Consider the following 27,816-nt stretch of genomic DNA (forward strand, 5'->3'; position numbering starts at 1 on the left):
AAACTGGCATTCATTTTATTGTAAGTATATACAACAAAGAAGAAAAATCAGCAGACATCTTTGTAAAGTTCAGCTACAGGCTTTGAGGCAGACAATATTATTTATCAGATCCTTCTTCCTAGATAAAAAAAAGTTAACTAAAACTGTTTGTTTGGCTGGTTTGCTAAGGTCTGCTATCACTAAAACTTTCCCAACTTTGTCCGACCAGTCTAAACAGTGCAAAGACATGCGTTGACTAACTCCCAGAACTGGCATCCTTTCATCGTCAGAAGGATGCTCTGAAACAAACAGAACAAAACAAAAAAGAGGGGAGAAAAAGTTTATTCTTTTTCTTAAAAAAAAAATAAAAATCAAGTGCCATGACCATTATGTACAAAACCAAAAATACAACATATAAAATGTATGAAAGATTCCATTTTGCACCCGTGCATAAAAGTGTCTTTGTGCAAATATTCTTCCCGAACTGCCAAAAATTCCACATTCCAAATGGCTCTTCTTCAGCTGAACTTCATCCCATCCTCCTCCTCATTGCTTGTTGAGCATTCAGTTTGGGTTTTCCCTACCCTACCTCACCGCTGCCACCTCCTACCCAAATCTTCCCAGTCTGTACAGGCAGAATTTCTTCTCCCTCTTTGGAATTCTTTCCTCCCCCTGCTTTGTTACTGAGGATCTGAAACAAGCAAAGGTGGAAAAGACATTTAAGTGAAAGCAATTTAGGACAAAAGGAAGGCTTACATCAGGGATGAGGAACTTGTGTTCTTGGATCCAGGTCCCACCAGCCCCAGTTAGCATGGTCACTGGCCAGGAACAATAGGACTTTCGGTTCCTTTCATTTTCTCATTTTTCCAATCCTGTGTTCAGTTCTCCATTTCAATTGCAATTACGTTTTTTAAAGTCCTCATTATGTTTTTTAAAGACAGTGTTTGTGAAACTTGCTCCTGATATACATATTTGTGTATGCAATTTTGCCTAATATACACATTTTTGCAAAGCGATTCCCCCTAATATAATGCATGTTTGCATGCTATTTTCACATATATATACATTCTAAGGCACACTTTATTTTTATTTAACAAAATTTATATGCCGCTTGATTATAAAAAACTTCTACATGGTTTACTTTCCTGTGGTATATGCATTTTCGTATACATTACGTGGCTGAAGAACTGAATTGCAAAGTTCAGAGAAGTTTGAATTTGGAAGGAAGGCTGTGCTTCGGCTTGGGTACTGTTTCGGAAAGTGTGAATCAGGTAGGCTTGCCTTTAAATGCGAACTGAATCGAATTTCTCCTCTGTCCCTAACAGGACAGATTATTTCTCCATCTGACACAGTATTGTCTATGCTGAAGATTGGCAGCTGTTCCCCAGGGTCTTATGTAGAGGCATGTTGCAGCACCTGCTACCTGATCCTTAAAAAACAAAACAAACCTGGAGATGTTGAGGATTGGTTCTGAGACCTTCTGCATGCAAAGCATGTACTCTGTCCGCTAAGCAATGGCCCCTCCTCCTCATTTGCTTATATGGGAGAAAGCAAAGGGGTGCACTTGGGAACACCACTCTGGTGGTGGGCTAAAACAGCCCTTGATGACCCCAGATTCTGCAGTGAGGGGCATATTTTGCCCCCTCGCAACTATTTCTCTAATTCTGGCCAGTTTTCTTTGTCTGCTGAAAACAGCATCCCCCGGTGACACGGCGCTGTTGCACTATGAACCTCCCTGCCTCTCTTGATGGCAGCCAGTGATGTGGAGCACTGGAAGGGTAGAGCTGGACAAAGCATTGGTAGAGATGGGATAGAAGTTCAATTCTGTTTGCATTTAAAGGTGAAGCTATCTCATTTGCACTTTCCGAAATAATCTGTGAAGTGAAACGCAGCCATCCGTCAAACTCCATGCTTTTCACAATTTTGCAGTGTAGTTCCCCAAACAAGTAATATATACAGAAATGCACATACTAGGGTAGAGTGTGCATACAAATGCATATATAGTGGAAGCTCATTATAACACAGCTTCTTGTACCATGGATTCTGATACACCACAGGTATGACAATGTCCCCTGAGTAAAATACTGTGTAAGGTACAGCGGCTTTCATTATAATGTGGAACCCCTATAATATGGGTGTATCCTTTGTACCCCATGTTATAACAAGCTTTCCCTGTATCAGTGAAAATAACCTACAAAAATGAGTTTATATTAGGGGAAACTGCTTTGCGAAAAGGTTATATGAGGCAAACTTCCCTACAAATGTCTGTGTATAAGGAGAAATTCACACTCAAATGCTGAGGAATTTTCATGATGACTTTTTTTTAATTGCAAACTGATGTGGAAATGTAGAGAACCAAACTGAGGACTGGAAACATGAAACACTGAGAGAGGCTGAGACGGGCAGATATGCACATCCCTTCCCATTGGTGCTTTTTTTTTTAAATGAAATGAAAATGGCATTGCCATGGTTTGAGATTCCAGTTAGAATGATCCTCAGCAAGAATGTAGGTACCCTGAACAGCCCAAGATAAACAAGCTTCTTGACAATCATGTCTCACTTTCCCTTTCTCAAGCTTGTTCCATTGTCATACATACCGTTCACTTTCCCATCTTGAGGGTCTTCCTCTTCTGTCTCTTCTTCCGCATTCAGCTCTTCACCTTCCTCATCTTAAAAAGGAGTTGGGAGGGCAAGGACAGAAACAACATAGGAGATTAGAACCACATTTTCTGCCAAGAAACCATCCGCTATATGAAATTGGATGCCAGGAGTTCAGTTAGGAAAGACGTTGCCCAGTCAGACTATGCATACACACCATACATTTAAAAGACATTCCCCCTGCCCCCCAAAAAAGAATCCTGGGAACTGTAGTTTACCCCTCACTGAGCTACAGTTCCCAACACCCTTAACAAACTACCATTCCCAGGATTCTTTGCTTTAAATGTATGGCATGTACGCAGCCACCATCTACTCCAGTATTATCTACTCCAGGAGTGAGGGACCTTTGGCCTTCCAGATGTTGTCGGACTACAACTCCCATCATCCTTTACCATTGGCCATGCTGGCTGGGGCTGATGGGGGTTGTAGTTCAGCAACATCTGGAGGACCAAAGATTCTCCACTCCTGGTATACTCTGTTGACTCGCGGTTGCTTGGGCTGAGAGTCTTTCCATTATCTGCTTTTCCTTGGTCTGAGTAACCTGATGCTCATGGTAGACAGACCTCTCAGTCTACCTGTCCTTACCACCCAAGTTGCCTCCAGACTGCCAGCTCTGCCCCTAGATGATGATGATTATCATAGAATCATAGAGTTGGAAGGAGCCTATAAAGCCATCGAGTCCAAGCCCCTGCTCAATGCAGGAATCCAACTTAAAGCATACCCGACAGGTGGCTGTCCAGCTGCCTCTTGAACACCTCCAGTGCTGGAAAGCCCACCACCTCCTTAGGTCATTGGTTCCATTGTCTACAGCTCTACCAGTTAGGACTTTTTTTGTTGTACTATATTTACTATATTAATTACTACATTTATATCCTGCCTTTCTTCCCAAGAGCTCAAGGTGGCATACATAGTTCTCCTCCCTTCTCTATTTTACCCTCACAACAATCCAATGTGGTAGGTTAGACTGAGAGATACAGTGACCAGCCCAAGGTTGCTCAGTGAGCTTCCTGGCTGAGTTTGAACCCTGGTCTCCCAGATCCTAGTCAGGCACTCTAACCACTATACCACACTGGCTCATTACATGAGCTGCACTGATAGATCAATACTGCTTTTAGCAGATGTTTGTGGGGCTCCAATTCCCTTAGCCATGTGAACTTCAAAGAGATGTGGGGCCATCAACACCACCAGCTCTACCAAGAAGTCCTACCAGGAGCTGTCAGCAGGGTAGCACAGGCAGGATGACGTTGCTCACCTGCTTGGCATTGGAAAAGCAGGTGAGCAGTGCTGCCCTGCCTGCACTGCCCCACTGACCACTACTGAGTCACCCCTTTGCCTCCATCACCTGCTGTGACCTGGCAGCAGCCACTTCCATCAGGCCATAGCAGAGGAGGGAAGAGATGGGAGTGTTGCACAGCAATGTTGCCTGCCATATTTGCTCCTCCTCTCCTTCAGCTGTTACATTTCAGCTGGTTACTAGAAGAACTTGTAAGAAGTGGTACTTGAGTTTGCTTACTTCCTCCTCCCTCCCCATCCACTTACCTTTCATGTTGTGTCTTTTTAGATTGTAAGCCTGAAGGTAGGGACTTGGTCTTGGCTTTACTGATCTGTAAGCCACCCTGGGAGCCTTTTTATTATTATTGGGCAGTGTACAAATTCTTTAAATGACAATAATACTGAAAGGATGACATGCTTGCCATACCTGCCTCAAAGTCAATGTCTCTCAGTACTTCGGCAATGTTTTCCACGTCTATGGTAAAATAATCCATGTTTTCAAAACCACGCTCGATCTTCTCCAATTGAGTACCCTTTGATGCATCGATAATTCTAGGGAGGAAATGGAATGGAAAGAGATGTTATTTTCTTCCTGTTACTACAAGAATAGTAATTATTTCTAATTATGCATCTTGACAACATGCAAAGGGTGGCTCTTTTCAGTTCACGTATTGTTTTGGAAAGTGCAAATTGGGTAAGTTTGCCTTTAAATGGAAACTGAATTCAATTTCTCCCCCATTTATCAATTAACATAAGATATCCCTCTCACAGAGAGACAGACATGTTTAGTGGTATGGGTAGGATGGCCATGTGGCCTTCTTTACAGAGAACAGTCCTCAATTGCAGGTATGGGGAATCTTTGGCCCTCCAGATGTTGCTGAACTGCACCTCCCATCAGCCCCAGCAAGCATGAGCAAGGATGATTGGAGTTGTGGTTCAGCAACATTTGGAGGGCCAAACATTTCCCACCCCTGTTTTATTGGAAGGGCTGTCTGCTCCTGTTTAAAGAGACAGAACTCTATGAAGAGGCCATCAACAGGTAGGCACAGACAGGCCACCTAACCACAATTCTCCACACTATGTTGAGATGCATTGCATTTCTTAAATGGCAGCAATTATCTCTAAGGGTTGCATTCAACTCCTATTCAGAGTAGACCCATCGAAATTAATGAACCTAAGTTAATCATGTCCATTAACTTCAATGGGTCTACTCTTGAGTAGGACTAGCACCGAATACCACCCAGAATTGTTACCTATCCTTCTAAATTAGCATAATCACACTTTATGCAAATACGCATATAATAAAGTTAACTCTGGCCTAGTTACCCCATTGCATTCTCTGTATTTTGAAGATTTGATATATATTTTAATATTGTTGCACACTGGCGCGGGCCTTGAGGTGGGAGACTGTATGGAAATGTTTTAAATAAATGAAGAAAACCCTAAGAAGGGAGAGCAGGAGGGGGCCTTGAGGCTGGCCGTCGCCAGTTACCATCTAGATAGCAAACGGAGCAGGCACAAGCCACAAGTTGCCTGGCCACAGTCTTCTCCACGATACAGTGTGGGCTGGTGCCCCCTGGGAGTGGTAGGGCGGAAGACAGCAAGACCAGCAGTGAGTAGAGATGGAGCCAGTGACAGGTTGTAAGACGGCAGAGAGGTAGAGACTGGCTGAGACTGGTGGGGAGTGCCCCATTCGCTCTAATGGGTGAGCTTCCACTGCCACTATGGTGCAATGGACTATATATTTATTTTCAAATAAATAGTCATTATTTCTAATTATGTATCTTGACAACATGTAAAGTATCTACATTTGTGTGTGTGCAAATCATTGGATTGTATCCAATGCAATGGGGTGGTGGCAGCAGAAGTAGGAGTGATGCTGCCACCTCCTGTTACACACATGCTTGTGTGTTTGGTGGGCGGGGCTGTTTGTCTTCCTGGTATATTTGTATTTTAATCTGTTAGCAATGGTTGTTATTTATTATGTTAGGTTATATGGATGTTTAAGATTTTTTTTAAAAAAAGTTTTTTATTGTCTTAAATGTGTAACTTGGTTTTTATGATGTTTAATGCTAATGTTAACATGTTAATGTTTAAGATGGTTTCTTTTAAATGTTTTGCTTTTTTTAAAATGTGTAATTTTGTTTTGTTTTTTACAACACTGTAAACCACTTGGATGCTTCTTTTCACGTGGTAAAGCAGTACACAAAATAAATAAATGCTAATCCCACTCAGAGTAGACCCACTGAAGTTAATGGGCATGCCGCCTTCAGTGTGGCAACACCTATTTTTTGGAACTCTTTCACACTGCATAGAAGCACCTTCTCTATTGTCTTTATGGCACCTGCTAAAGACATTACTCGTTAATCCTTTTAAAATCTTTATCCTAGTAGGTATCTGTCTTGGGTCTGAATTGATTTGATGGATGTGCTGTTGTTGTTTTAAACTGTTTTTGTATTTATAATGGTTTTGTTTTTATATATGCAATTCTTTTACCTGTTTTTATATGTGCAACTGTTTTCTGTATGTTATTATATTATAAATCACTTTGGGATGCCTCATGGGAAGCAATTCATAAATTATTAAATAACTAAGGTTCATTAATTTCAATGAGTCTACTCTGAGTAGAACTTAACTAGCACAACCCCATGTCCTAAGTAGTCATTTTAGTTGTGGCTTGGAACATATCCTCTTGATCTCATATGGACTAAGAAAGCAGCTGTCAAGACACTATGAGTGCCTTCATTAAACAAAACACATTGTTAAAGGGAGTCCAATTTGGCTGAGGTCTTATAGCACAGTTTATGGTTATTATTTTGACCCTGGTTTTCTGCCAATGGGAGAATTGCAACTCAACAAGCAAAACAAAAAAAACCCCACAGCACACCCATTCCAAGTTGGTCAACTCTGAAAGAGAAGCCTTGTCCTTTAAGCTCTTAACCAGAGAGGGCTTCTCATTAAGATCCTGCATTCGGTGAAAAGAACTGCAATGCCATTTGCACACGGAAGCCGCAATTTGGGGGGGGGGAGGAATATCTCCAGGACTTACGTTTTAATGAGCTGCTTGGCAGACTGGAATGTGAAAGAAAAGGAGAAAGACAGAAAGTAAGAGATCGTTAGTGGATAAAGACATTCCACACTGCATACACACCATACATTTAAAGCAGATTTAAAGTATATGACTGCTCCCCAAGAATCTTGGGAACTGTAGTTTGTTAATGGTGCTGAGAACTGGAGGTATAGTTTCTGGGATTTTTTGGAGAAAGTTAAGCACTTTAAATCTGCTTTAAATGGAGTGGTGGCTGGTGGCTCCATGTCAGTGGGGCAGTAGAATCCACTCCAAACTTTCAAGGAACTGTCCAAGTGTGATGCTGACATGGATCCACCAGCCGCTTTGGTTTAAATGTATGATATGTACATGGCCTCAGCTTAAACTGTGCCACTCAGTGGCAGTATCTCAAAAGTTCTACCTGGATGGATTGTCTGCCCTTCCTCCAGGAACCCAAGTCAGCATAGATGATTTCCCCCTCTTATTTTATCCTCACAACAACCTTATGAGATGATTAGGCTGAGTGATAGTGACTGGGCCAAGGTCAACCAATGCGTCTGCTGGCTGGAAGTGGGATTTGAACTTCAGTTTCCCCAATCCTTCTCATCAACATAGGTGCTCACAATGATAATATATTCTGTATCGGGGGAATTAGTGTTGCACGGTGACAGATGACGCCCTTAGTTCAAGTCCTGCCTCCCAAGGCCGCAAGAGGAGCACTTAGTTCTCTAGGATCATAGCAAGCTGCCTTATACCATCAGACAATTGGCCCATTGAGCTCAGTATTGTCTACACTGACTGGCAGCGGCTCTCCAGGTCACTCCTAGCTCTACCTAGAGATACCAAGGATTGAACCTCAGACCTCTTGCATGCAAAGCAGATGCTCTACCACTGAGCTATGTCCCTTCCCAACTGTAAGAGTCTGTCAGTCATATCGACCTACCTTACAGGGTTGTTGTAGGGATTACTGAGATAACGTATGTGAAATGCCATATAAATCCTAAGTAATTATTTAAAACATTTTGAACTATTACCAGTTGAGTTGGAGGTTACGTCTTCTAAAAGAGCAAGTAGAGAGTTGTACTTGGGCATGTAAGGTCTCCCTTGGACTTATTTTGTGTAAAGTCACTCTAAACCATGGCTGGTACTAGCACTCAGAATTCAGTAGCGGGCAGCAGCATGGGGTAGAACTGTCTACCTGACCTCCTGGCAGGTGGGTTGCTGCTGCTTATTGGGAGGAGGGAGACAGCAGGGAGGGTGGCACAGTACAGACACACCAGCAGGAGTATCGCAATGGCTTCTGTGGTGCATTTGCACTCTGCTGCCCCCTCGCCCCCTTCCCCTCTTCCTCCTGGTAAGCAGCAGCGACTCACCTGCCGGGAGGTTAGGTAAGTAACGCCACCCCAGCCCACCGTTCACTACTGTCAGAACTGGGCAGCTATCAGAGCACGTGATCGAATGGCTCATCAGCTCCCACTCTGCGGTCACTTCCGCATGAGCCCTTTCCCTGTTGAATCGCCATTGTTTGTTCAAGACTATTTGAACAGAGAATCCGGACAATGCATTTGCCAGCTCACTGCATTCTAGTGTTGTGTTTCTGTCTTTTCTCAGGCCTATATATATTGTCCTATGTGGAATCACCCTTTTAATTCTACTTCTAGATCAGGGGTTCTCACTGTGGTCTGTGAGCTTCATTCAGGTGGTCTGTGAAGAACTGCAGGTGCAGCACATTAAATAATTCATATTAATTTTCAATTGTATTTTATTGCTTTTTCAAATTTCTTGTATTGTGTGGAATTCAAATTACTGTACAATAAAATACCAATTTAAGAAAGAAAAGAAGCAATAAAAATACAATTAAAAATCATCCGGCGTCTAGCACAGCGCATTACAGTTGCCGCAGCAGGCAGGAAAATCATTAAGTGGTTGGCCGAAACCATCAGCAATATTCAAGAGGTCAGTGGGGGAGGGGGAACATTTGGGAACCACTGGACTAGTTGATTATGGAAAAGCAATGCCTCAAGGTCCGGAATGTGAAAGCAAGCCTTCTGTATTCTCTAATCCAATCCCCCCCTGCACTGCCAGTGGTGGACCCTCAGTGGCTAGAAGAAGAAAAAATCCTGCCATTATGATTAGAGGCCTGTGCTAAGTTGCCTGTAGCTACTGAAGTGTAGAAAATGCAATCATCCAGAGGACCAAGAGCATTTGGCCATCTGTTGCTTTTCTTAGTGCAATATCTAAGGAAAATCTGTTGCTTTTCCTTAGATAGAAAATCTGCGGCCATCCAGATGTCATAGGATTCCATCTCTCATCACCCCCCGCCAACTTGGCCAATGGCTAGGGTTGATGGGAGCTGTAGTCTAACAAAGATCTGGATGGCCACAGGCTCCCCGTCCCTGCCAAAGTGTCTACCGGTTTGGCTCACCATGAGAAAAACTGCTCCTCCCTCCTCCTCCATGGACTGAATGGCGGTCTCCACCAGCTTGCTAGACTTCTCCAGCTGATCTTTGTATTGTTGGATGAGGTTCTGCATGAACCCAACCTTCTCGTCTTGCTCTTTGGAGATGCGCTCCAGCAGACCACTCCTCTTCTCCTCCAGGATGGCGATGAGGGCTTCGAATTTCTCGCACAAGGCCTGCTTGACCACTCGGCTGTTCTCCTGCCAGGGAATGAGAGGAAATGAATGAATGAGCTCTTGGTTGGGGTTGGGGGACTTGGGGGTGCAGGAAATGGACTTGGGTTCAGTCTCAGGCAGTCGGGAGAAACATCACAGTACCACCAGTTCCACAGAGCTACAGTCCTCAGAGTGGTTTAGTAATCAGTCCCTCTTCCCAGGGAACTCTGGGAACTCTAACTCTATGAGGAGAATAGGGGTCTCCTAGCAACTTTCAGCACCCTTAACTATAGTTCCCAGGATTCTTTAGGAGAAGTCATGGCTCTTTAAAGCGGGATAATCGTGCTTTAAATGTATAGTGCAGATGGTGTCTTAGCTACTTTGCCACCCCAGTTTTCTCTAGTCACATAAGCAGGATTTCTGGTGTGCCACATTCCCTTTTTCTAATATGCACAATCCTGAATTGCTCATTGATATGCTTAATTCAAATATAAAGTCTAGGATTTTCAGGCTTCTAAGTTTTTGCACTCTCCTACGCAGCTGGCAGTTTCCTGCCACCTCTTTGTGTAAATGAAGCAGACTTCTCTGATTTAGCTGCCCAGATTTGGAAAGGGGGAAAACACAAGGGGCTTCATAGGGAGGCAAACATCTCTCTTCCCTTCCTCTCCCCTGGCAACACCCTCATCAGCCATTTCTCGGGGTCCAGTTTTCCTTCTGCTGCTTGGATTTCGAAGGGCTCAGTCATTTGTCGCATTCCTCACCTCAGTGGTTTTGCACGACTCTTCCAGCTGGTTGATGATAGTCTGGACTCTGTCATTCCCAGCCACTAACATTGAGATACAGTTGGTCAGCTCAGTCTGTGTGAGAGAAGAGGATAAAAATAGATTTGAAACTTGTAGGCCCCAACCCTTTGAGTGAGAGGACAACCTGTAGTTCCTCTTTGGAGAATGGTGGCTGTGGAAATAGAAGGTCCATATGGGGAGATAAAGGAGAACCCTGCAATTGTGGGTGGGTGTGGGCGAGTGGAGTTGTAATATAAACAGTTCGTGCCTAGATTGGATTGTTTTTCTTTTCCCTGCACATCCCTTTTTCCTTTTTTGTCAGTGGAGGCTGGTCTGTTAGGGCGAATGGGGCATTGCCCCACCAACCAATTGGGGATGTCTCTGCTGGTCATTGGCTCCATCTCCATCTACTGCTGGTCTCCCTGCCTTCCGCCCTACCAGTCCCAGTGGGCACCAGCCACTACTGTGCTTTGTGTCTATTGGATTGTAACCCTGTGGCAGGAACTGTGTTTTGTATAGTGCTTAGAAAGCATTTTAATAATAATGATAAAGCAATAATGCATTGCTCAACTTTGACTCAAAGAGGTTGCATTTGTCCCACCACAACTACAGCCAATTACATGTGGCTTTGAAAGAAGGAGGCAGGACTTTCTAAGGGAACAAAGAATGTTGCTAGGAAGACACAAGGTCAGTGGTTGCTTGTGCGTTGACTGGGGCATGAGGCAGAGTGCAAATCCATCTCCTCATGCTCCCTTGCAAATTTATTTATTATTTGATTTATATCCCACCCTTCCTCCCAGCAGGAGCCCAGGGCGGCAAACAGAAATGCTAAAAACATTATAAAACATCATAAAAAGACCTTAAAATACATTAAAACAAAACAACATTAAAAACATTTTTAAAAAGCTTTAAAAACATCTTTAAAGAAAAAAAGGGTTAAAACATATTATTAAACAAAACATATTAAAAGCAATTCTAACACAGATGCAGACTGGGATAGGTCTCAACTTAAAAGTCTTCTTGAAAGAGGAGAGTCTTCAAAAGGCACCAAAAAGATAGCAGAGATGGCTATATTCAGTATAGCCAGTATGGCTAATTCAGTATATCACAGACCTGATGGCTTCTGAAGGCCTGTTCACACAACCCTCCAGCCCCTGGCAGACATGCATTTTGAGTCTCCCTGTTGCCAGTGGAGACTGGTGGCTCTGACGTCAGTGGGACAGTGAATCTGCTCTGGGTTTTAGTTAAAACTTTCAAGGAGCTGTCCAAGATACTGTTGCACCACCAGTCTCTGCTGCCTCTTACTGACTTCTCACCACACCGAAGCCAGCACAGATTCTTTTGTCATCCAGATGCTTTGCAGAGGCTGGCAAAAAACTGCATCTGCCAGAGTCTGACAGGGTTGTCTGAACTGGTTTTCACACTGACAACGTGCTGTGTCCAGGATGGCCCCTGTTGGTTGTGTGAACTGCCCTTGACATGTTGCTTTTCATGATCGTGGCTCACACAACTAAGCTGCTATACCAAAACTCAGCCTGGTACCCCAGATGTGGGGAATCTTTGGCCCTCCCAGTGTTGCAGCACTAGAACTCCCATCAACCCCAGCAAGCACGGCCCAATGAATTGGCTAAGGAAGGTGCCAGTTATAGGTCAACAACATCGGGAGGGCCCCAAGGTTCCCTATGCCTGCAGTATCTGACACCTTTGTGGCTGGAACACTGAGTTGCGCTGTGAACTGCCACATATGAAGACCACATATTATCACTGCTTAGCAAATTGCAGCTTCCACAAATGGGATCAAACTACATTGCAGAAAAGGCAGTTGCTTCTGGATCACCTTCAGGGATGAGGAACTTTTTTCAACCCAAGGGCCATGAGCCCTGTGGACAACCTCCCAGGGACCGCTTGCCAGTGATGGGCAGAGCCACAAGCATAAGTGGGCGCACCAACAGACATGAGCATAACCTTGGACAGTAGGCTACATTTCAGCTAGGCAAAATCCAGCAACCATCTCCCCATCCAGGCAACCAATAGGCATTATCAGCCAGGCAAAGTACTCCATGGAAGGGCGGGGCATGGCCAATGAAGGATGTGGCTTAGGAAGAAGGCGGGGCTGCAGATAGTAGGAGTGGGCCTCTAACCCCTTGATTACAGTGTGGCAAGGATTCATAGGAACACAGGAGGCTGCCTTATACCGAGTCAGATCATTAATCCATCTAGCTCAGTACTATCTACACTGACTGGTAGGGGCTCTCCAGGCATTCCGGCAGGTAGCATTTCCCAGCCCTACCTGGAGATACCGGGGATTGAACCTGCTACCTCCTGCATGCAAAGCAGAGATTAATTTGTTCAGCTCCTAGGAGAGAAACCATAGCCTATACATGGATCCCATCGAGGATTACCAGGGAAAGACCTCCAGCCAGCCAGCCCTGCTCACAGCTGCTCCCTTGGGAATTAATGCCTTTCCAAGGGGTCCACCACTGCCTCTTGTGGCTCTCAAGTGACTCTAAATATAACCTGCCAGTGACTGTTTAGGGGCTGCTGTCATCTGTGTATATCCATACCAGCTGTGTTAGAGGTCAGAGGCTATTCCTGAAAGACACAGCACAGCACATCGTAATGTCTCCAATCGCTTCTCAGACCAAATGGGAGATGCTCCCTCCTACTCAACTGCATGCCAAGCGATGAGATGTGAACCCCTCTGAAGCCAAGGAACTGAACTCTTTGCCCTGGTGGAATGCACCAAGCGTTCCTAATGGGACTCCTTTTGTACAAATGTGATTGTTTCCAATACTGGCGCCATCCAGGTAGGATTTGGGGGTGGTTGCCCAGGGCCCCATTCAGAAGACCAGGCAGGAGGGTCCCCAACACAGCAGGTCTAGCTTGCCACATTTTGAAGTGAAGTAATATACATCACCATCTAAAAAGGGGACCCCATCCCATAAGACCATTAACTCCAGAGGCTAAAATGAACCAACTGCACCCTGACATTCCAACAAAGCTTTTCATGGATTCCTCATTGAGAAGATCAGAAATGGTGGGCAACGGCTTCCTTGCAAGATAGCTTACGCACTACCCAGTGGCAGATGGTGGCTCCATGGCAGTGGAATCCACTCTGGGTTTTAATCTGAATTTTCAAGGAGCTGTCCAAGGTGCTTCAATTTCGAGTAATGTACACATTTTTGCAGGCAATGTCTCCTATGATAATGCATTTCTGTATGCTAATTTCACTAATATAATTCATTTTTATGCACATTTCCCCTTAATGTGCATTTTTGTAAACAATGTTTGGCTGGAGAACTGCATCGCAAAATTCGGAAATGAATTTTGAAGGATGGCTGCGTTTTTGTTCTCATATCGTTTCAGAAAGAGCAAAGTTGATACATTCGGCTTTCAATGTGAACCGAACCTAATTTCTGCCTGCTCCCCGTTTAGGAGTCCCTCTCTGCAAATTAGTCAATGTGGGAAAGGGTTTGATGGAGGCAGGCAGTTAAAAATGTTTGAAAGTGAGCAGGAAGCAGTTGCTGGACTTCAGCTTGTACCTTTTGTCCCTGAAAGACGCTCTGTAGGGGTGCCACTTCACAGTCTTTGTGAGCCCCAAAGACTTTGCACATAGAGCAGGTGGGGACCTCGCAGGTTAAGCAATAGATGTTGATCTTCTCGTCCTCATGCTCCTTGCACATTGGATTGTTTCCTTTCTTCAGCGGCCGGCTGGAGAAAACACAAGAAACCAGTTGAGAGGCCAGTAACTCTCTCTCTCTCTCTCTCTCTCTCTCCCCCCCCATCTAGCCCACCTCATGCTGGGAGGAAGGCACCAACACATGTAAAAAGTAACATCAACCAGTAGGGGACGAAAGAAAGAAAGGCACTCTATTCTTCCTCTGCTGACTCCTTCTTTAAAGTTATAACTTGCTGGTTTGTTTATGCAGGCTTTGCTCCTCCCCTTCCTCACTTCCCTTCCTGTCTTCACTTCACTTCCTCACTTCCACTTCCACAGAGATAGTGTCTGTGAGTGCAAGCTCAGGGCTCCACAATGGCTGCAACAGCACATACGATTTTATTCCTTTATAGTAATAAACCTTAAATTTCTGTATTCTTTCAGCTACCAGAAATATCTAGTCTGTTATTTCTGCACTCTGCTACAATATATATCAAAATTCCGACACCTCAAAAGGCTGTTGGGAAGAGGTGCTCCACGTTGAGCTCCTTGGAGGCACAGTGGGAGAGGTGCCCTAAATCAGGGATAGCCAAGGTGGTGCCCTCCAGGTGTTGTTGGACTACTACTCCCATTAGCCCCCAGCTGCATAGCCAATGGTTTGGAATGATGAGAATTGTCATCCACAACATTTGGAAGTCATCGCTGTGGCTAGTAAACAAAATAAATTTGGTTTGAATTATTATACATATACGGGGCTCCCACTAGTCTCCCATCCAGGTGGCTGATTAGGGCTATACCTACATTATCTGGTATTTTCAAACTATTCACTGGACACACACACACACACAGAGTGTGTTGTATTCACCCGTTGGTTTTGGTTCAGGAAGAGGTGGGCACATAGGGACTGAGAAGCAAACAACATACATTACCCACTCATTCATGTAACACTGTTCCTGTGCCTTCTTGTAAAAAGTAAAGTCCCTAGGGGGACAATTTGGAGTGGAGAAGTGGGAGAGACAACAAAGAGGGGGACCTGTTGGGGGCAATTAGGAGCAGGGAAAGGGTTAAGCACATTTTCCTACTTTGCTACTTCTCCACTCTAAATATCCCCTTCCTTAAGTTGTGTTGTTGTTTTTAAAGGGCAGTTTTGTACGCTCTTCCACGCGCTAGCATGTAATGTGCAGGTCACCCTCCCAACCCACAAAGAAGGAGAAGGAGGATTCAAAGATGAACCAGGAAAGTCAGGTTTGCATGTTATATGGGAAGTGCTAGACAAGCTGAAGCACCTTGGAGAGCTCCTTGAGACTAAAGTCTGGAGTGGATTCCACTGCCCCACTGACATGGAACAACCAGCTGCCACTGTAATTTTGCCTAATATATGCATTTTGCAAGCAATTCCTGCAAAATAATGTAGTTTTCACTTTTTGAATGGAGAATTGCATCACACAGCTCAGAGAAGTGCAAACTTCAAGGGCTATATGTATGTTCTGCTCACTTACTGATTCAGGAAGTACAAACTACCAAACCAATTCCTCTCTCTACCCTAGTTTGTGATCCCATGGGTCCAGTGCCAGCTCCAATACTTGGGGGGGGGTGTTGGGAGGTAGGGCTTGGGCAAGCCTGCTGAAGGCAGTGTTCTCCGACTTTGGGTCCCCAGATGTTGTGGGACTACAATTCCCATCATCCTTGGCTATTTGCTAAGATGGCTGAGGATTATGGGAGTTGTAGTCCAACAACATCCATGAGCACAAGGTTGAAGACCACTGCTCTAAGGCACCACAGCTCATTCCCTTGCCCTCTCCCTCTGTGCTCAGTCCAGACAACCCAGAGGGTGAGCACATGTTGCTCCATCTCCTCACTCTTGTCAGTGTTGGCACACTCAAAGAGGGCAAGGTACAGACTCTGATTGGTGGTGCAATCAGAGGACCACTGCAACTTCACCTGCCCCACACTTGACATCATATGTGACATCAAGTGTACTGCAGGTGGGCGTGGATTGCCCCAAATGGCTTTGCAGGTCAAATGGGAGGCAAGGCAGGCCTAATTAGGCCCATGGGTTGATGGTTCCCCACCATTGGTGTAGAGCAGGCTTTCCCAGCCATTGGGTCCCCAGATGCTGCTGGACTACAATTCCCATCATTTCTGACCATTGGCCATGCCGGCTGGGGCTGATGGGAGTTGTAGTCCGACAACATCTGGGGACCCAAATATTGGGAAAGATTAGTGTAGGGGAATCAGCAGCAGAAGCAACAAGGAAGAGGAGACCTCCAAAGAGTGGGCAGTGGGTCCCCTGCGAGGTTGTGGGCCTCAGCAGGTGGATGCCTACCTCCGATGCTGCCCCTGCATGGGTATAAAACTTTGTCTAAGTCAGCCTTTCCCAACCAGTGTGCCTCCAGATGTTGTTGGACCACAACTCCCGTCAGCCTCAGCCAGCATTGCCAATGGTCAGGAAAGATGGGAGTTGTGGTCCAACAACATCTGGAGGCACACTGGTTGGGAAAGGCTGGTCTAAGTCATCAGATATAACTGATTCAGTGTGAAGGTAAAGGAGACTAGACCCTGGCCACCTCTTTGTACAGTAGGAATTGGACTGACTCCCACCTTGCCTCTAACATTAAACACCATGGTGAGGTTATGTTTAGACCTTGCTTCTGTGCATGCCAAAATGTCCAAGAAGCTAGCTCTGCCTAGACAGAGCTGTTGATTTTATTTTGGGAGGTCAGTGCTATTTCTTCACTCTGGTCAGGACGTATAACATGTCTCCCTCCATCAGCACCTCCCCTACTATATTCAGATACCTCTCTAATCCACCCAGATTTCATTTCCCCTAATGGAAATGGATTCTTAGTGTATGTGTGCAGGGGTTCCTATAGCCCTCCTGATGTTGCTGGACTACATCTCCCATCATCCCTGAACATTGGCCTTCCTGGATGGAGCTGGTGGAAACTGGAGTCCAATGACATCTGGAGGGCCACAGGTTCCCCATGGTTGCCCTATAGGGTATTTTCTTGACCAGATGCCATAGGATTGTCGCTATAATTATTGTGGCTTAATGGCATACTAATTCCTGGACAATGAAACATTGGGACATAAGCTGCCTTATACTGAGTCAGACCACTGGTCTGTCTAGCTCAGTGTTGTCTACACTGACTGGCAGCAGCTTTCCAGGGTTTCAGGCAGGAGTCTGTCTTCCAACCCTGCCTGGAGATGCTGGGGATTGAATTTGGGACCTTCCTGCATCCAAGGCAGGTGCTCTACCACTCTGCTACAGTCCTTCCGCAATATAATACAACAATTATAAAATACAACTATAGACTTTAAAAAGACCTTCGCTACATCGGAGCCTGGTCTGAGGGCATATGATGTAGTTCAGCCTCTCCCCGCCTATTGGGTCCCCAGATATTGCTTGACAGCAACTCCCATCAGCCACAGACAGCATCGCCAAAGGTCATGGATTATGGGAACTGCCATCCAACAGCATCTGGGGACCCAAAGGTTGGGCAAGACTGATGTAGACACTTAACTGAAGCTAAGGAGGTCTGGATCTGGTCAGTGTCTGGGTAGGAGACTGCCTAGGCTAGGAAGAAGCCCCATGTACCCCGCCTTGAGTTTTATGATGGAAGAAAAGCAGGAGATAGAAATATATTAGAAGAAAACAAACAAAATAAATTCTAGTTCAGCACTGTGTTTGTAACACTGGCAAGCCATATGCCGGCCACAAGCAGGCCATGAAAACAATGGCTCCCTGCTTCTTGTTTGTCTATATTTTGCCTATATTTGTTTGCCTATATTTGGCATCCAGAAGTTTCCTGCTTCTGTACCAAACAATAGACATTAATAGGTCTTCCCTGTATGACTTTGTCTAATGCCCCTTTTAAAATCTGCCTTAGATATCACTACATCTTGTGGCAGTGAGTTCCACAACTGAATGTATGTGTCATGCGAACAAGAATGCAGCTCATTTGACATTAGAGCAGACCCAGCTCAGAGAAGGAGGGCCAGCAAAGCAAAGGCAATCTGTGTCAAGGAACACAAGGGCGACACTCAGTAGGAATAAAAGAGAAATTTGGTTCAGATCACATTTGAAGCTGAATCAATCAGTTTCGCACTTTAGGAAACATGAGAACCAAAACACAGCCATCCTTCGAAAATTTGCACTTCTCCAAATTTTGCGATGCAGCTCTCTAACCAAACAATGTTGACAAATATATATAAGGGGAAAGTGTGCATAAAATGAATATATTAGTGAAAATAACACAAAAATGCATTATATTAGGAGAAATTGCTCACAAAATTGTGCTCATTGGTCAAAACTGCAAAGCAAAAATGTGTGTATTAGGAGATGTTCACACTAAATGGTGAAGAATTTTCATGATTTTTTTTAGAAAAATCTGCAAAGTGCTGCAGAAATGTGGAGAACTGATTTGGGAAAAATGAGAATCTGAACGAATGGAAATGGACAGATGGTTTCTCTTCTTTGCTTAGCAAGCCTGACCTGGAAGCTTTTATTGGGGTTAAGGAATGTCACCTCTTTCACTTAGTGTTGTCGAGAGGTTTCTATGATATTCTGCCTGTAGTTCCCTTCCTTTAGCTAGAGTTGTCTGGGCCATCCAGGCTGAATCCCTACCAGGGTTGCCAACTTTTCAACCATCCTTACCTTGTACCTGTGTCTTTTGCCAGCAGCTTGCTCTGGAGTGATTAGCAGGCTTCCTTTCCCCACCACAAAATAGCTTTGTTGGCTGGTTTCTGCAAATCAAGCTGCTGTCAAAGACAGAAGGGCAGGTCTGGCCAGGTTGTTGTTTGTTCCTGATCATTAGTTGTCAGCCCTCCCAGAAGCCCTCCGACCCCAGTTTCGAGAATTAAAATTCCTTTTGGGACAATGGAAAAGAAACCAGATGTGTTGTTTGGTTACAGACTGCTTCCTCCTGGTCCTTGCAGAGGTTAAAGTACCAGATCATTCCTTCTCAAAGATGGTGGCTAATAATTCTTCCCCTAAAAACAACTGGGAGCTGCCTTGTACTGAATCATTGATCTAGCTTGATATTGTCTACACTGACTGGCAGTGGCTCTCCAGGATTTCAGATAGGAGTCTCTCCCTGTTCTACATGGAGATGCTGGGGACTGACCCTGGGGTGTTCTACCTCTAAGCTATGGCTTTTCCTCGGAGCTATGGCAAACGAAAGGAAGGCAGCTGTCATGCAAACCTGGAATATTCCTGCTTGTAGATATCAATGATGTTCTCCACCAGTAGATTCCTCTGCAGGCCGTAGACTCCGTGACGGTCCAGTATAACCTCATGGCGGCAGGAGGGGCAGCGGAACCGTCCCCCTGATATGGTAGTCCCCCGAGTCGTTTGCCAGTATGGGTTAGCAGCCTACAAGTACCATCAACAATGTAAAGGCAAAGGTCAGTAATCTTCACAAAAATGCAACACATACCCCCTCCAAACCCTATCACTTGGCCTAGAAAGGATTATGTGACGGCTCAGCGATTCAAGTATTGTCATAGTCATGCTTCTGTAAGAATGATTCATAGTTGTCCTTTTGGGCAGGGCTGGAAAAACCCCATCATGCTTTGTGCTTGTATCAGAGTGCATCATTGGAAAACTGGCCAATGTCAATTAATCAAATGAACGCTCCAGTCAGAACCTCTTTTTGGAACTTTTGCAACAACAGCCTTTCTGCAGGGGCTGGATATCAACAGCCAGAACTAGACTTTTCATTAGATGCAGGTTGACAAGTCTACTTGGATATTTCACGTGCCTTTTTAGATTACAGGTAAAGAACTGTGGGCTTCCTGATGTTGTTAGATTCCATCTCCCATCAGCTCTGCCTGCATGGCCAATGGTCAGGGATGATAGGAGTTGTTGTAGCCCAGGAGTAGGGAGCCTTTTTCAGCCTAAGGGCCGCATTCCCATCTGGACAACATTACGAGGGCCACACACCAATAGGGTTGCCAGGTTCCTGGCCTGAGACTGCTCCTGTACCTTTAGGAGAAGAGAAAGTCAGCCAAGTGCAGGTGTTCTTGCAACATTGTAATGAGAAAAACCACAAGGTGGAATTCTCCCTTCCTGCTGCAGAACTTTTAAAGATACAGAAGACCTCTTGGAGGCTGGGCCTGGCAACCAAGAGGTCTTCTGTATCTTTAAAAATTGTGCAGGGGGAAGGGAGAATTCCACCTTGTGGTTTTTCCCATTACAGTGTTGCAAGAACACCTGCACTTGGCTGACTTTCTCTTCTCCTAACGATACAGGATCAGTCTCAGGCCAGGAACCTGGCAACCCTACACACCAATGATGGGCAGGGCCAAACACACAAGTGCATGGAGCTGTGAATGTCACCTTTGCACCCTAGGGTGGTTTCTACATACACTCACCTGACCCTCTTCATCCAGACAAGCAAGAGGCATTATCAAAGCTCAAGAACACGTTCCAGCTAGGCAAAAACATCTGGGGTGTGAAGCCTGGCCAGTGAGGAGTTGGGCCTGGGGAGAGGAGCTGTGGGCTGGGGAAAGTTTGGAGGGCCACACAAAGAGATCTGAAAAGCCACATTTGGCCTCTGGGTCTGAGGTTTCCCTCCCCTTGTTACAGCCCAACAACATCTGGAGAGCCATGGGATCTCCACTCCTGTTTTAGATGACACCTAAGCTACATAGACAGAGGGCAAAGGAGAAACCCAAACAGCAAAATACAGCACACAACGTATGGCTCAGGATTATGTATCCTTGACTTATATATAAAAGAGCCCAAGGACATGAGAATAGCTTCCCCGGGACAGCCTAAAGTCCATCTTAGTTCTGGAAGGACCCAGTTTCTGACAGTGGCCAGCAAATGCTACTAAAACAGCACAAAATAGGCACAGCTGTCCCATTTTATTTTGTTCCTTAGTATTTCTAGTATCCGAGGATATACTGCTTCTGAACATAGAGGTTCCATTTTAACTATCGTGGTTTATAGCCATTGATTTTAAGTCTATGCTCGGTGAACTTGTATAACCCAGAGATGGGAATCATGTGGCCCCACAGATGTTGCTAGACTCCAACTCTCATCATCCCTGACCATTGGCCATGCTAGTTGGGGATGATGGGAGCTGGAGTCCAACAACTGGAGGCCACAGGTTCCCCATCTCTTTTCTATCTCCTTTTAAAAAGGCATATAAGCTAGTGGCCTTCACTGCATCTTGTGGACAGAGATTCCACATATGGAAGAACTTTCTTTTGCCTGTCTTCAACCAACTGCAAATCAGCTTCACCAGGCAATGAGTGTGAGAAAAAGTATTCCAGTCCTTGATTAATTTTCAGCCTGATCCACCAATGCAGATTTCAATAGGCTTGTAGACAACCCTTCATTAGAATGAGCTCCTAGTTTCCACCACTGATAGCTGAGCGCAGATCCAACTTTTGAATGACATTTTAATTTCAGTGTTACATATGGTTCAATCCAAGTTGGGGATTACAGGAAAAAGAAGTGTTAATTATTTTAGAGTAGTCACTGAAGCAATATTGGCAACTTTAAAAAAATATTCTTGGGACTGTGATACATTAGATGTTGGGAACCTTTAGCCCTCCAGATGTTGCTGAACTACAACTTGTATCGTCCCTGGCCATTGCCCATGCTTGTTTGGGCTGATGGGAGCTGTAAATTCAGCAACATCTGGAGGGCCAAAGTTTCTCACACTTGGTATACATCTACACCATGCACTACCATCAGTCCAAAATGATAGCAGGTGGGAAGAAGGGTACTATACTTCAAATGTCTATCAATGGCTACTTGTCATGATGACTATATCTATCCTCCTGATTTTGGAGCCAATATGCCACTGAATACCATTTGCTGGGTAGAAAGGAGAGGATTATTGCCTCCATGCCGTTTCTGCGCTTCCTAGAGGCCTCTGCTTGTTGGTCACTGTGGGAACAGAATTATGGGCTAGATAGGCCTTCAGAGTGATCTAGCAGGGCCTTCTAATGTTCTTAAGTTCATAAAGGAAGAACTATGCAGCAACTGAGAAAGCAGAGGGCAAAACTCCGCAGCCAGGTTTGTGGAGTGGAGCACCCAGACACAGACATATTACACCTCTGCTGAAGGAACTGCACTGGCTGCTGATCAGCTGGCAGGCCATGTTCAAGGTCTTGTGACTAACATATAAAGCTCTGGACAACTTGGGAGCAGGTTATCTGAAAGACTACCTGCCTCCCTATAGACCTGTAAGATCTCTTAGGTCAACTGCGGAACTTTTACTTGTGGCATTGCAGCCTTCAAGATATCACAGGGCAGTGACACCCTGCCCACCCATAGGGGAAAACTGCCCCTATGTTGGAATGCCCTTTCCTCTGCCGTATAGGAAGCATCGCCTATTAGTTGCTCCAGACTTTTTGTGAAGACATATATTTTGCCCAAGCTTTCCCTGATTCACAAGATTGGGCTCTGTTATTTTTAAATTCCTGTTTTTACCTGCTCATGTTTTTACAATGCTGTTCCAGTTTTTATTATACTGTTTGAATGTGGCGTAGTAGTTAAGGTGTTGGACTATGACCTGGGAGACCAGGGTTTGAATCCTCACACAGCCATGAAACTCACTGGGTGACCTTGGGCCAGTCACTGCCTCTTGGCCTCAGAGGAAGGCAATAGTAAACCCCCTCTGAATACCACTTATCACAAAAACCCTATTCATGGGGTTGCCATAAGTCGGAATTGACTTGAAGGCAGTACATTTACATTTTTTAATGTTATTTTTGTATACCTTTTAGAGTTTTTAACATATTAAGTGGTTTAGAAATGCTTTAAAATAAATAATAAATAAGTAAAGACATAAATCATTGCCAGGTAGTGCTAATGATCCCAGTTCTATGCAGGACCCAATAATGGCAGTGTCCACACCATTTTGGGGTCAATTTACAATGGGATCGGCTTTCTCTAACATTCTGTTTCCAGCTACCTTCCCACCAGATGGTTCTCCTCCAAAAAGATAATAATTCCATTTTTAACAAATATACAAGTGACATATACACCTATGTGTCACATGGCATAGTACACCCATGGGTCTGATGGAAGTGATGTCTGTGTAGGAAGCCCCATCTTGTGAGAAGCAGCCCTTGGCAATTAACAATCATGACAGGTCTGGCTTTGATTCAACAAGCCCCTCTGCCCTTGCCTACCCTCCCTGCCCGTCTCCCCAATTGGCTGCCAAACTATAAGACCTTTGGAATTTTTGTATCTCTGTTCCAGCAAACAGAGTCCAATTTCTCCTCTGCCCCTGGGCTTTCCCTCCTGCCTCTTCTTGTTTTGTTGCCTTGGAGGCCCAGCAACAACACTTTGGGAAGACTGTCAAGTAAAACAGGCCCCTAAGGGACCAGTGCTCTTATCAGCTGGTTCCCAGCCAGAGCTCCTCTTGATCCTCTTAGGAAGTGGTGTCACTGGGTTCTGCACAAACGGAAATCAGAATGGGAGTACACTTAAATTTTCCACGGGGTGAGACCTTTGGCAAATGTATGGCACCACAGTAAAAACTGAAATTTTCACATAGCTGCCTTATCCTGACTCAAACCATTGGTCCATCTAGTACTGTCTACTATGATCTGCAGGAGTTCTCCAGGATTTCAAACAGGATTCTCTCTCATTAGATTTAACTCAATGTTTAATTAAAATTAGCTACATTAACACCCTTCTTGTTTTCTTCTTGTAATTTTGCACAACTGTGCTAATGAATTTTCTGTTGCCTCTAATGTATCTTATAGTTCTGGTTATTTGATCAATAGATGTCTTAGGTCATTCATATGATTGAGCAGAAGGTTATTTCTTTCAGAACATAAAATTCTCTTCATTGATGAAACAAGAGCACTGAAATGTACTTATGATTGGAGATGAATCCTACTTGGTTCATTCCATGAAACATGAATGAATCTTGTGGTACTTTTAAAGACTGACACATTCATTATGACATAAACTTTTGTGGATTTCCTTCAGTCCATGGAAGTGTATGCCATAATAAATTTGTTAGTCTAAGGCATACGTAGCCACAGTGGTGCCCTCCAGATGTTGCTGGACTACAACTCCCATTATCCCAGGCCATTGGCCATGCTGGCTGGGGCTGATGGGAGTTAAAGTCCACAACATCTGGAAGGCACCACATTGACAACCTCTGCATTAAGGCATCACAAGATTCTGTTGTTGCTGTTGCAACAGACTAATATAGTTACCCTGTATTCCAGACAATCAAGCACCAAGATTGGGTCAACATGATTTTTTTTAAATTAGAAAATGACAACTGTGCATTTGACAAATTGATCTTGAGTGGTTTGGTGTTCAGAAAATTGGGGAAGGGGTTGTATAGAACTCTGTGACTCAGTTCTTAGCCACAGGTCCTCTTGGAGAAGGGATGTGGCTATCCTGATAATTAGTTCTAAGTCAAGACTAGGGATGGGGGAGGAATTCGATTCAGTTCACGTTTAAAGCTGAATCTACTAAATTTGCACTTTTCAATACAATATGAGAACAGAAACACATCCTTCAAAATTTGCACTTATCCGAATTTTGTGATGCAGTTCTCCAACCATGCAATGTTTACAGAAATGCATGTATTAGGGGAAAGTGTGCATAAAAATGAATATATTTTTGAAAATAATATACAAAAATGCATTACATTAGGAGAAATTACTTGAAAAAAATGTGTACATGAGGCAAAACTATATACAAACGTGTTTTTAGGAGAATTTTGCACTAAAATGCTGCAGAATTTTCATGAGGATTTTTTTTTAAATCACAAATTACTGCAGAAAAAAAAGAGAACTGCAGTTAAGATTCGAAAAATGAGAAATTGAGAGAACCAAAATTGACAGATCCATTCCTAGTCAAGACCTACTCTTCCTTGGACCAATGTAATGTGAATGTACTGCCTTCAAGTCAATTCCGACTTATGGCAACCCTATGAATAGGGTTTTCAAGGTAAGCGGTATTCAGAGGGGGTTTACCATTGCCTTCCTCTGAGGCTGAGAGGCAGTGACTGACCCAAGGTCACCCTGTGAGCTTCATGGCTGTGTGGGGATTCGAACCCTGGTCTCCCAGGTCGTAGTCCAATAACCTTAACCACTTTTTTCACTCATATAAATAATACCATGATGGAGACCAATGGAGACCATTATATAAAATATATTGGATATATAAGGAATAGAACTACCTATTGGGCGGAACAGATTATTATGTGACATTTAGAAATGTGAAATTTGTAAAATTGACTTTAGGAAAGCAGAAGACATTTAACATTTCAGATGATAATATATGTCAGCCACTTGTAATGGTATAATTTTTAATTATACCTTAGCATGGCTTGTATGTACCAATTTTCTTGCTGTTTTTATTGACTGTGTATGCACATGGCTTGATTGGCTAACAAGCAATTACCTAGTTGTGGTTGATTCACAGACCTATAATGTAAGATGCAAAGTACCAATGTTAGATCACAGGATGATGTAAACTGTCCTCATGTATTATTGGTGTGTGTCCTCCAGATATTACTAACTATAACTCCCATCATTCCTAGCTATTAGCCATGCTTGCTGGACTGATGGGAACTGTAGTTCAGCAGCATCAGGTGGGCTACAGGTTCCCCACCCCTGGCATTGGGCATCAGGTGCAGGGCTCTGTTTTGAGCTCCACCCCTGACATTGCATCTCCCTCTTACAACCCCATGCCATGCATGGTTGTGCTGCTCGTGAGGGTAGGGGCTCCATACAGTCAGTACACCTGCACAGTTAGGTATACTGATGTGGGCTGCCAGGACAACGAATGTAAAATTTACCTTTGTACAGTAGGCTAGTTTCTACACACACTCACCCCCCCTTCATCTAGGCAAGTAAGAGGCATTATCACAGTTTAAGCAGAGCTTGGAAAAGTTACTTTTTTGAACTACAACTCCCAGCAGCCCAATCCAGTGGCCATGCTGGCTGGGGCTGATGGGAGTTATAGTTCAAAAAAAGTAACTTTTCCAAGCTCTGAGTTTAAGGATGCGTTCCAGCCAGGCAAAAGCACTCAACGAGGGTGCAAAGCAGGGCCAGTGAGGGGTGTGGCCTGGGAGAATCTCAAGAGCCAGACAGAGAATCCCAGAGGGCCATAGTTGACTCCTGAGACTCAGGTTCCCCTTCCCTGCTCAACAACACTTATGCCTGACACATGAGCAACAGCTGAATAGTGCTATAGATCTCTTTCTATGATCCTAAGCATGTTTACTTGGCCATAAGCCAAAGACTGCAGTTTTATGCATGTTTTCTTGGGAGGAAGCCCCACTGAACTCAGTGGGAGTTCCTTCCGAGTAAGCATGGATAGGAGAGACAGAACCATTTAAATCCGCATTGCCGACTGATTGAAGGAAGAGCCGATCTGAGCCTTTGTGATAATGCTCTCCCAGTATTACCTTATTGGCAACCAGAGGTTAGGGAACCAACCATTCCATCAGTTCCACCAACATAACCATTTGGCTCTATTTGGGCAATAGCAGTCTGGGACTGTGAACACGCTAGTCGCCAGAACAAAGCGTTTCCATTAGCCACACCTGGAAAGGGAACGGGTTGATGAGCCGATCATTTGCAAAATCTCTTTGAAGCTGAATTTTAAAAAAAACAAAACCAACTCAAGCTGCTCCCACGAAGGGTGGGGTATGACTAGCATCGTGTGTCCCTGTTTTCAGAAGAGAGAGGTGGAGACGCACTGGAACCAGCAGAATCATGAGTGCGTTTCTATCCTGGTTCTTAGCAAATACAAAATGGCCTAATATGGGTTGGCAGAAAGTAGATCAGGATCTATTGGTAGGTCTCTGGGTGTTCTGTAATAGATTACCAAAGGGTTCTGACTCCCAAAGGTTTAAAAATAACAACAAAAAGTCTTCTCCAGATCATCCCATCTGCTCTTTCTTCCGTACTAGCCTGCTGAAATGAACAAAGGCTTGAGGGGAAACCAGGTAGATTTTAATGTGACAGAATGGTGAGCTCAGATCTGGTACCGGACACAAATTTATGTTCTCAGCATGTGCTCAGAAGTACCCTGTTTCTTAATTCTGTGTCCTCTACTCCCCAAACTTTTTTGTATCCAACTGATGAACCTCAGGGTTGTAGGCTTTTTTTTAAAAAAACCCACAATATATTCTACAAGGCTGAAGTCTGCCCAGCACACCAGGGTGTTGTTAGGGGTGGGTAGCCCCAGATCTCCTGCCTCTTTACTTTAAAAAAAAATATTTACATAGTGTCTGGCTGCATTGCAGTGTCACTGAGACCCCAGCAACCTGCCATCTTAATTAGCACATAAATGCTCTATACATTTAAACAAAAGTATGTTGTGGGCCTGTGCTCCGAGTCCTTCTGCTCACTCCTGGTCTCAAACATACTCACAGCTTCCTTCCCCCCCCCCATACACACACCCGTTGTACAATGTAAGGCTGCATACTGACCTGAAAGACATCATTGGCACATTTCCTGCAGAGGTTATGCTGGCAGGGTAAGATCACCACAGGCTTGGAGAACATCTCCAGGCAGATGGGGCAAATCAGCTGCTTCTCCAGATTCTCCATGGGGTTAGAGTCCCGGATGATGTTTGGCTGGTAATCCATTGTCCCAGTTGGTGCTTCCAAATTAAATCCTTTTAGTGGCTGGAGACTCGGGCAGAAAGTTCTCCTGACGGTCTGCTTCTGAGTTTTAGGAACTGTGCTTTGCACGGCGACCCTTAACAGTAACCCTTTGGGTTGCTGCACTTTGTCTCAGACAGCTCCTCTGGCCTATTTATATAATCAGAGTCACATGTGTCTTGGCTGGCAGGATCAGT

General features: G+C 44.5%; 1 protein-coding gene across 2 annotated transcripts; it reads right to left on the reverse strand.

Moving 5' to 3' along the window:
- On the reverse strand, window positions 1–27,769 carry TRIM63 (tripartite motif containing 63). 2 transcript variants are annotated; one of them, XR_009759100.1, is made up of 9 exons: window positions 27,446–27,769; window positions 19,217–19,386; window positions 13,897–14,065; window positions 10,334–10,429; window positions 9,384–9,617; window positions 6,959–6,981; window positions 4,341–4,461; window positions 2,577–2,648; window positions 1–670 (listed from the first exon to the last, which is right to left on the reverse strand). XR_009759100.1 is itself a non-coding variant. In XM_061596243.1 (9 exons), the coding sequence occupies exons 1-9, from the start codon at window positions 27,602–27,604 to the stop codon at window positions 660–662; spliced, it is 1,059 nt and encodes a 352-aa protein (XP_061452227.1). In that variant the 5' UTR covers window positions 27,605–27,768; the 3' UTR covers window positions 1–659. The 2 variants fall into 2 exon arrangements, 1 of the variants encoding a protein (XP_061452227.1); XM_061596243.1 differs by having other exon boundaries at window positions 4,337–4,461; window positions 27,446–27,768.
- Between the last annotated feature and the right edge of the window lie 47 nt (window positions 27,770–27,816).

Source organism: Rhineura floridana, chromosome 15 (genome assembly GCF_030035675.1).
Source record: "Rhineura floridana isolate rRhiFlo1 chromosome 15, rRhiFlo1.hap2, whole genome shotgun sequence".
In the NCBI taxonomy this organism is placed as follows: domain Eukaryota; kingdom Metazoa; phylum Chordata; class Lepidosauria; order Squamata; family Rhineuridae; genus Rhineura; species Rhineura floridana.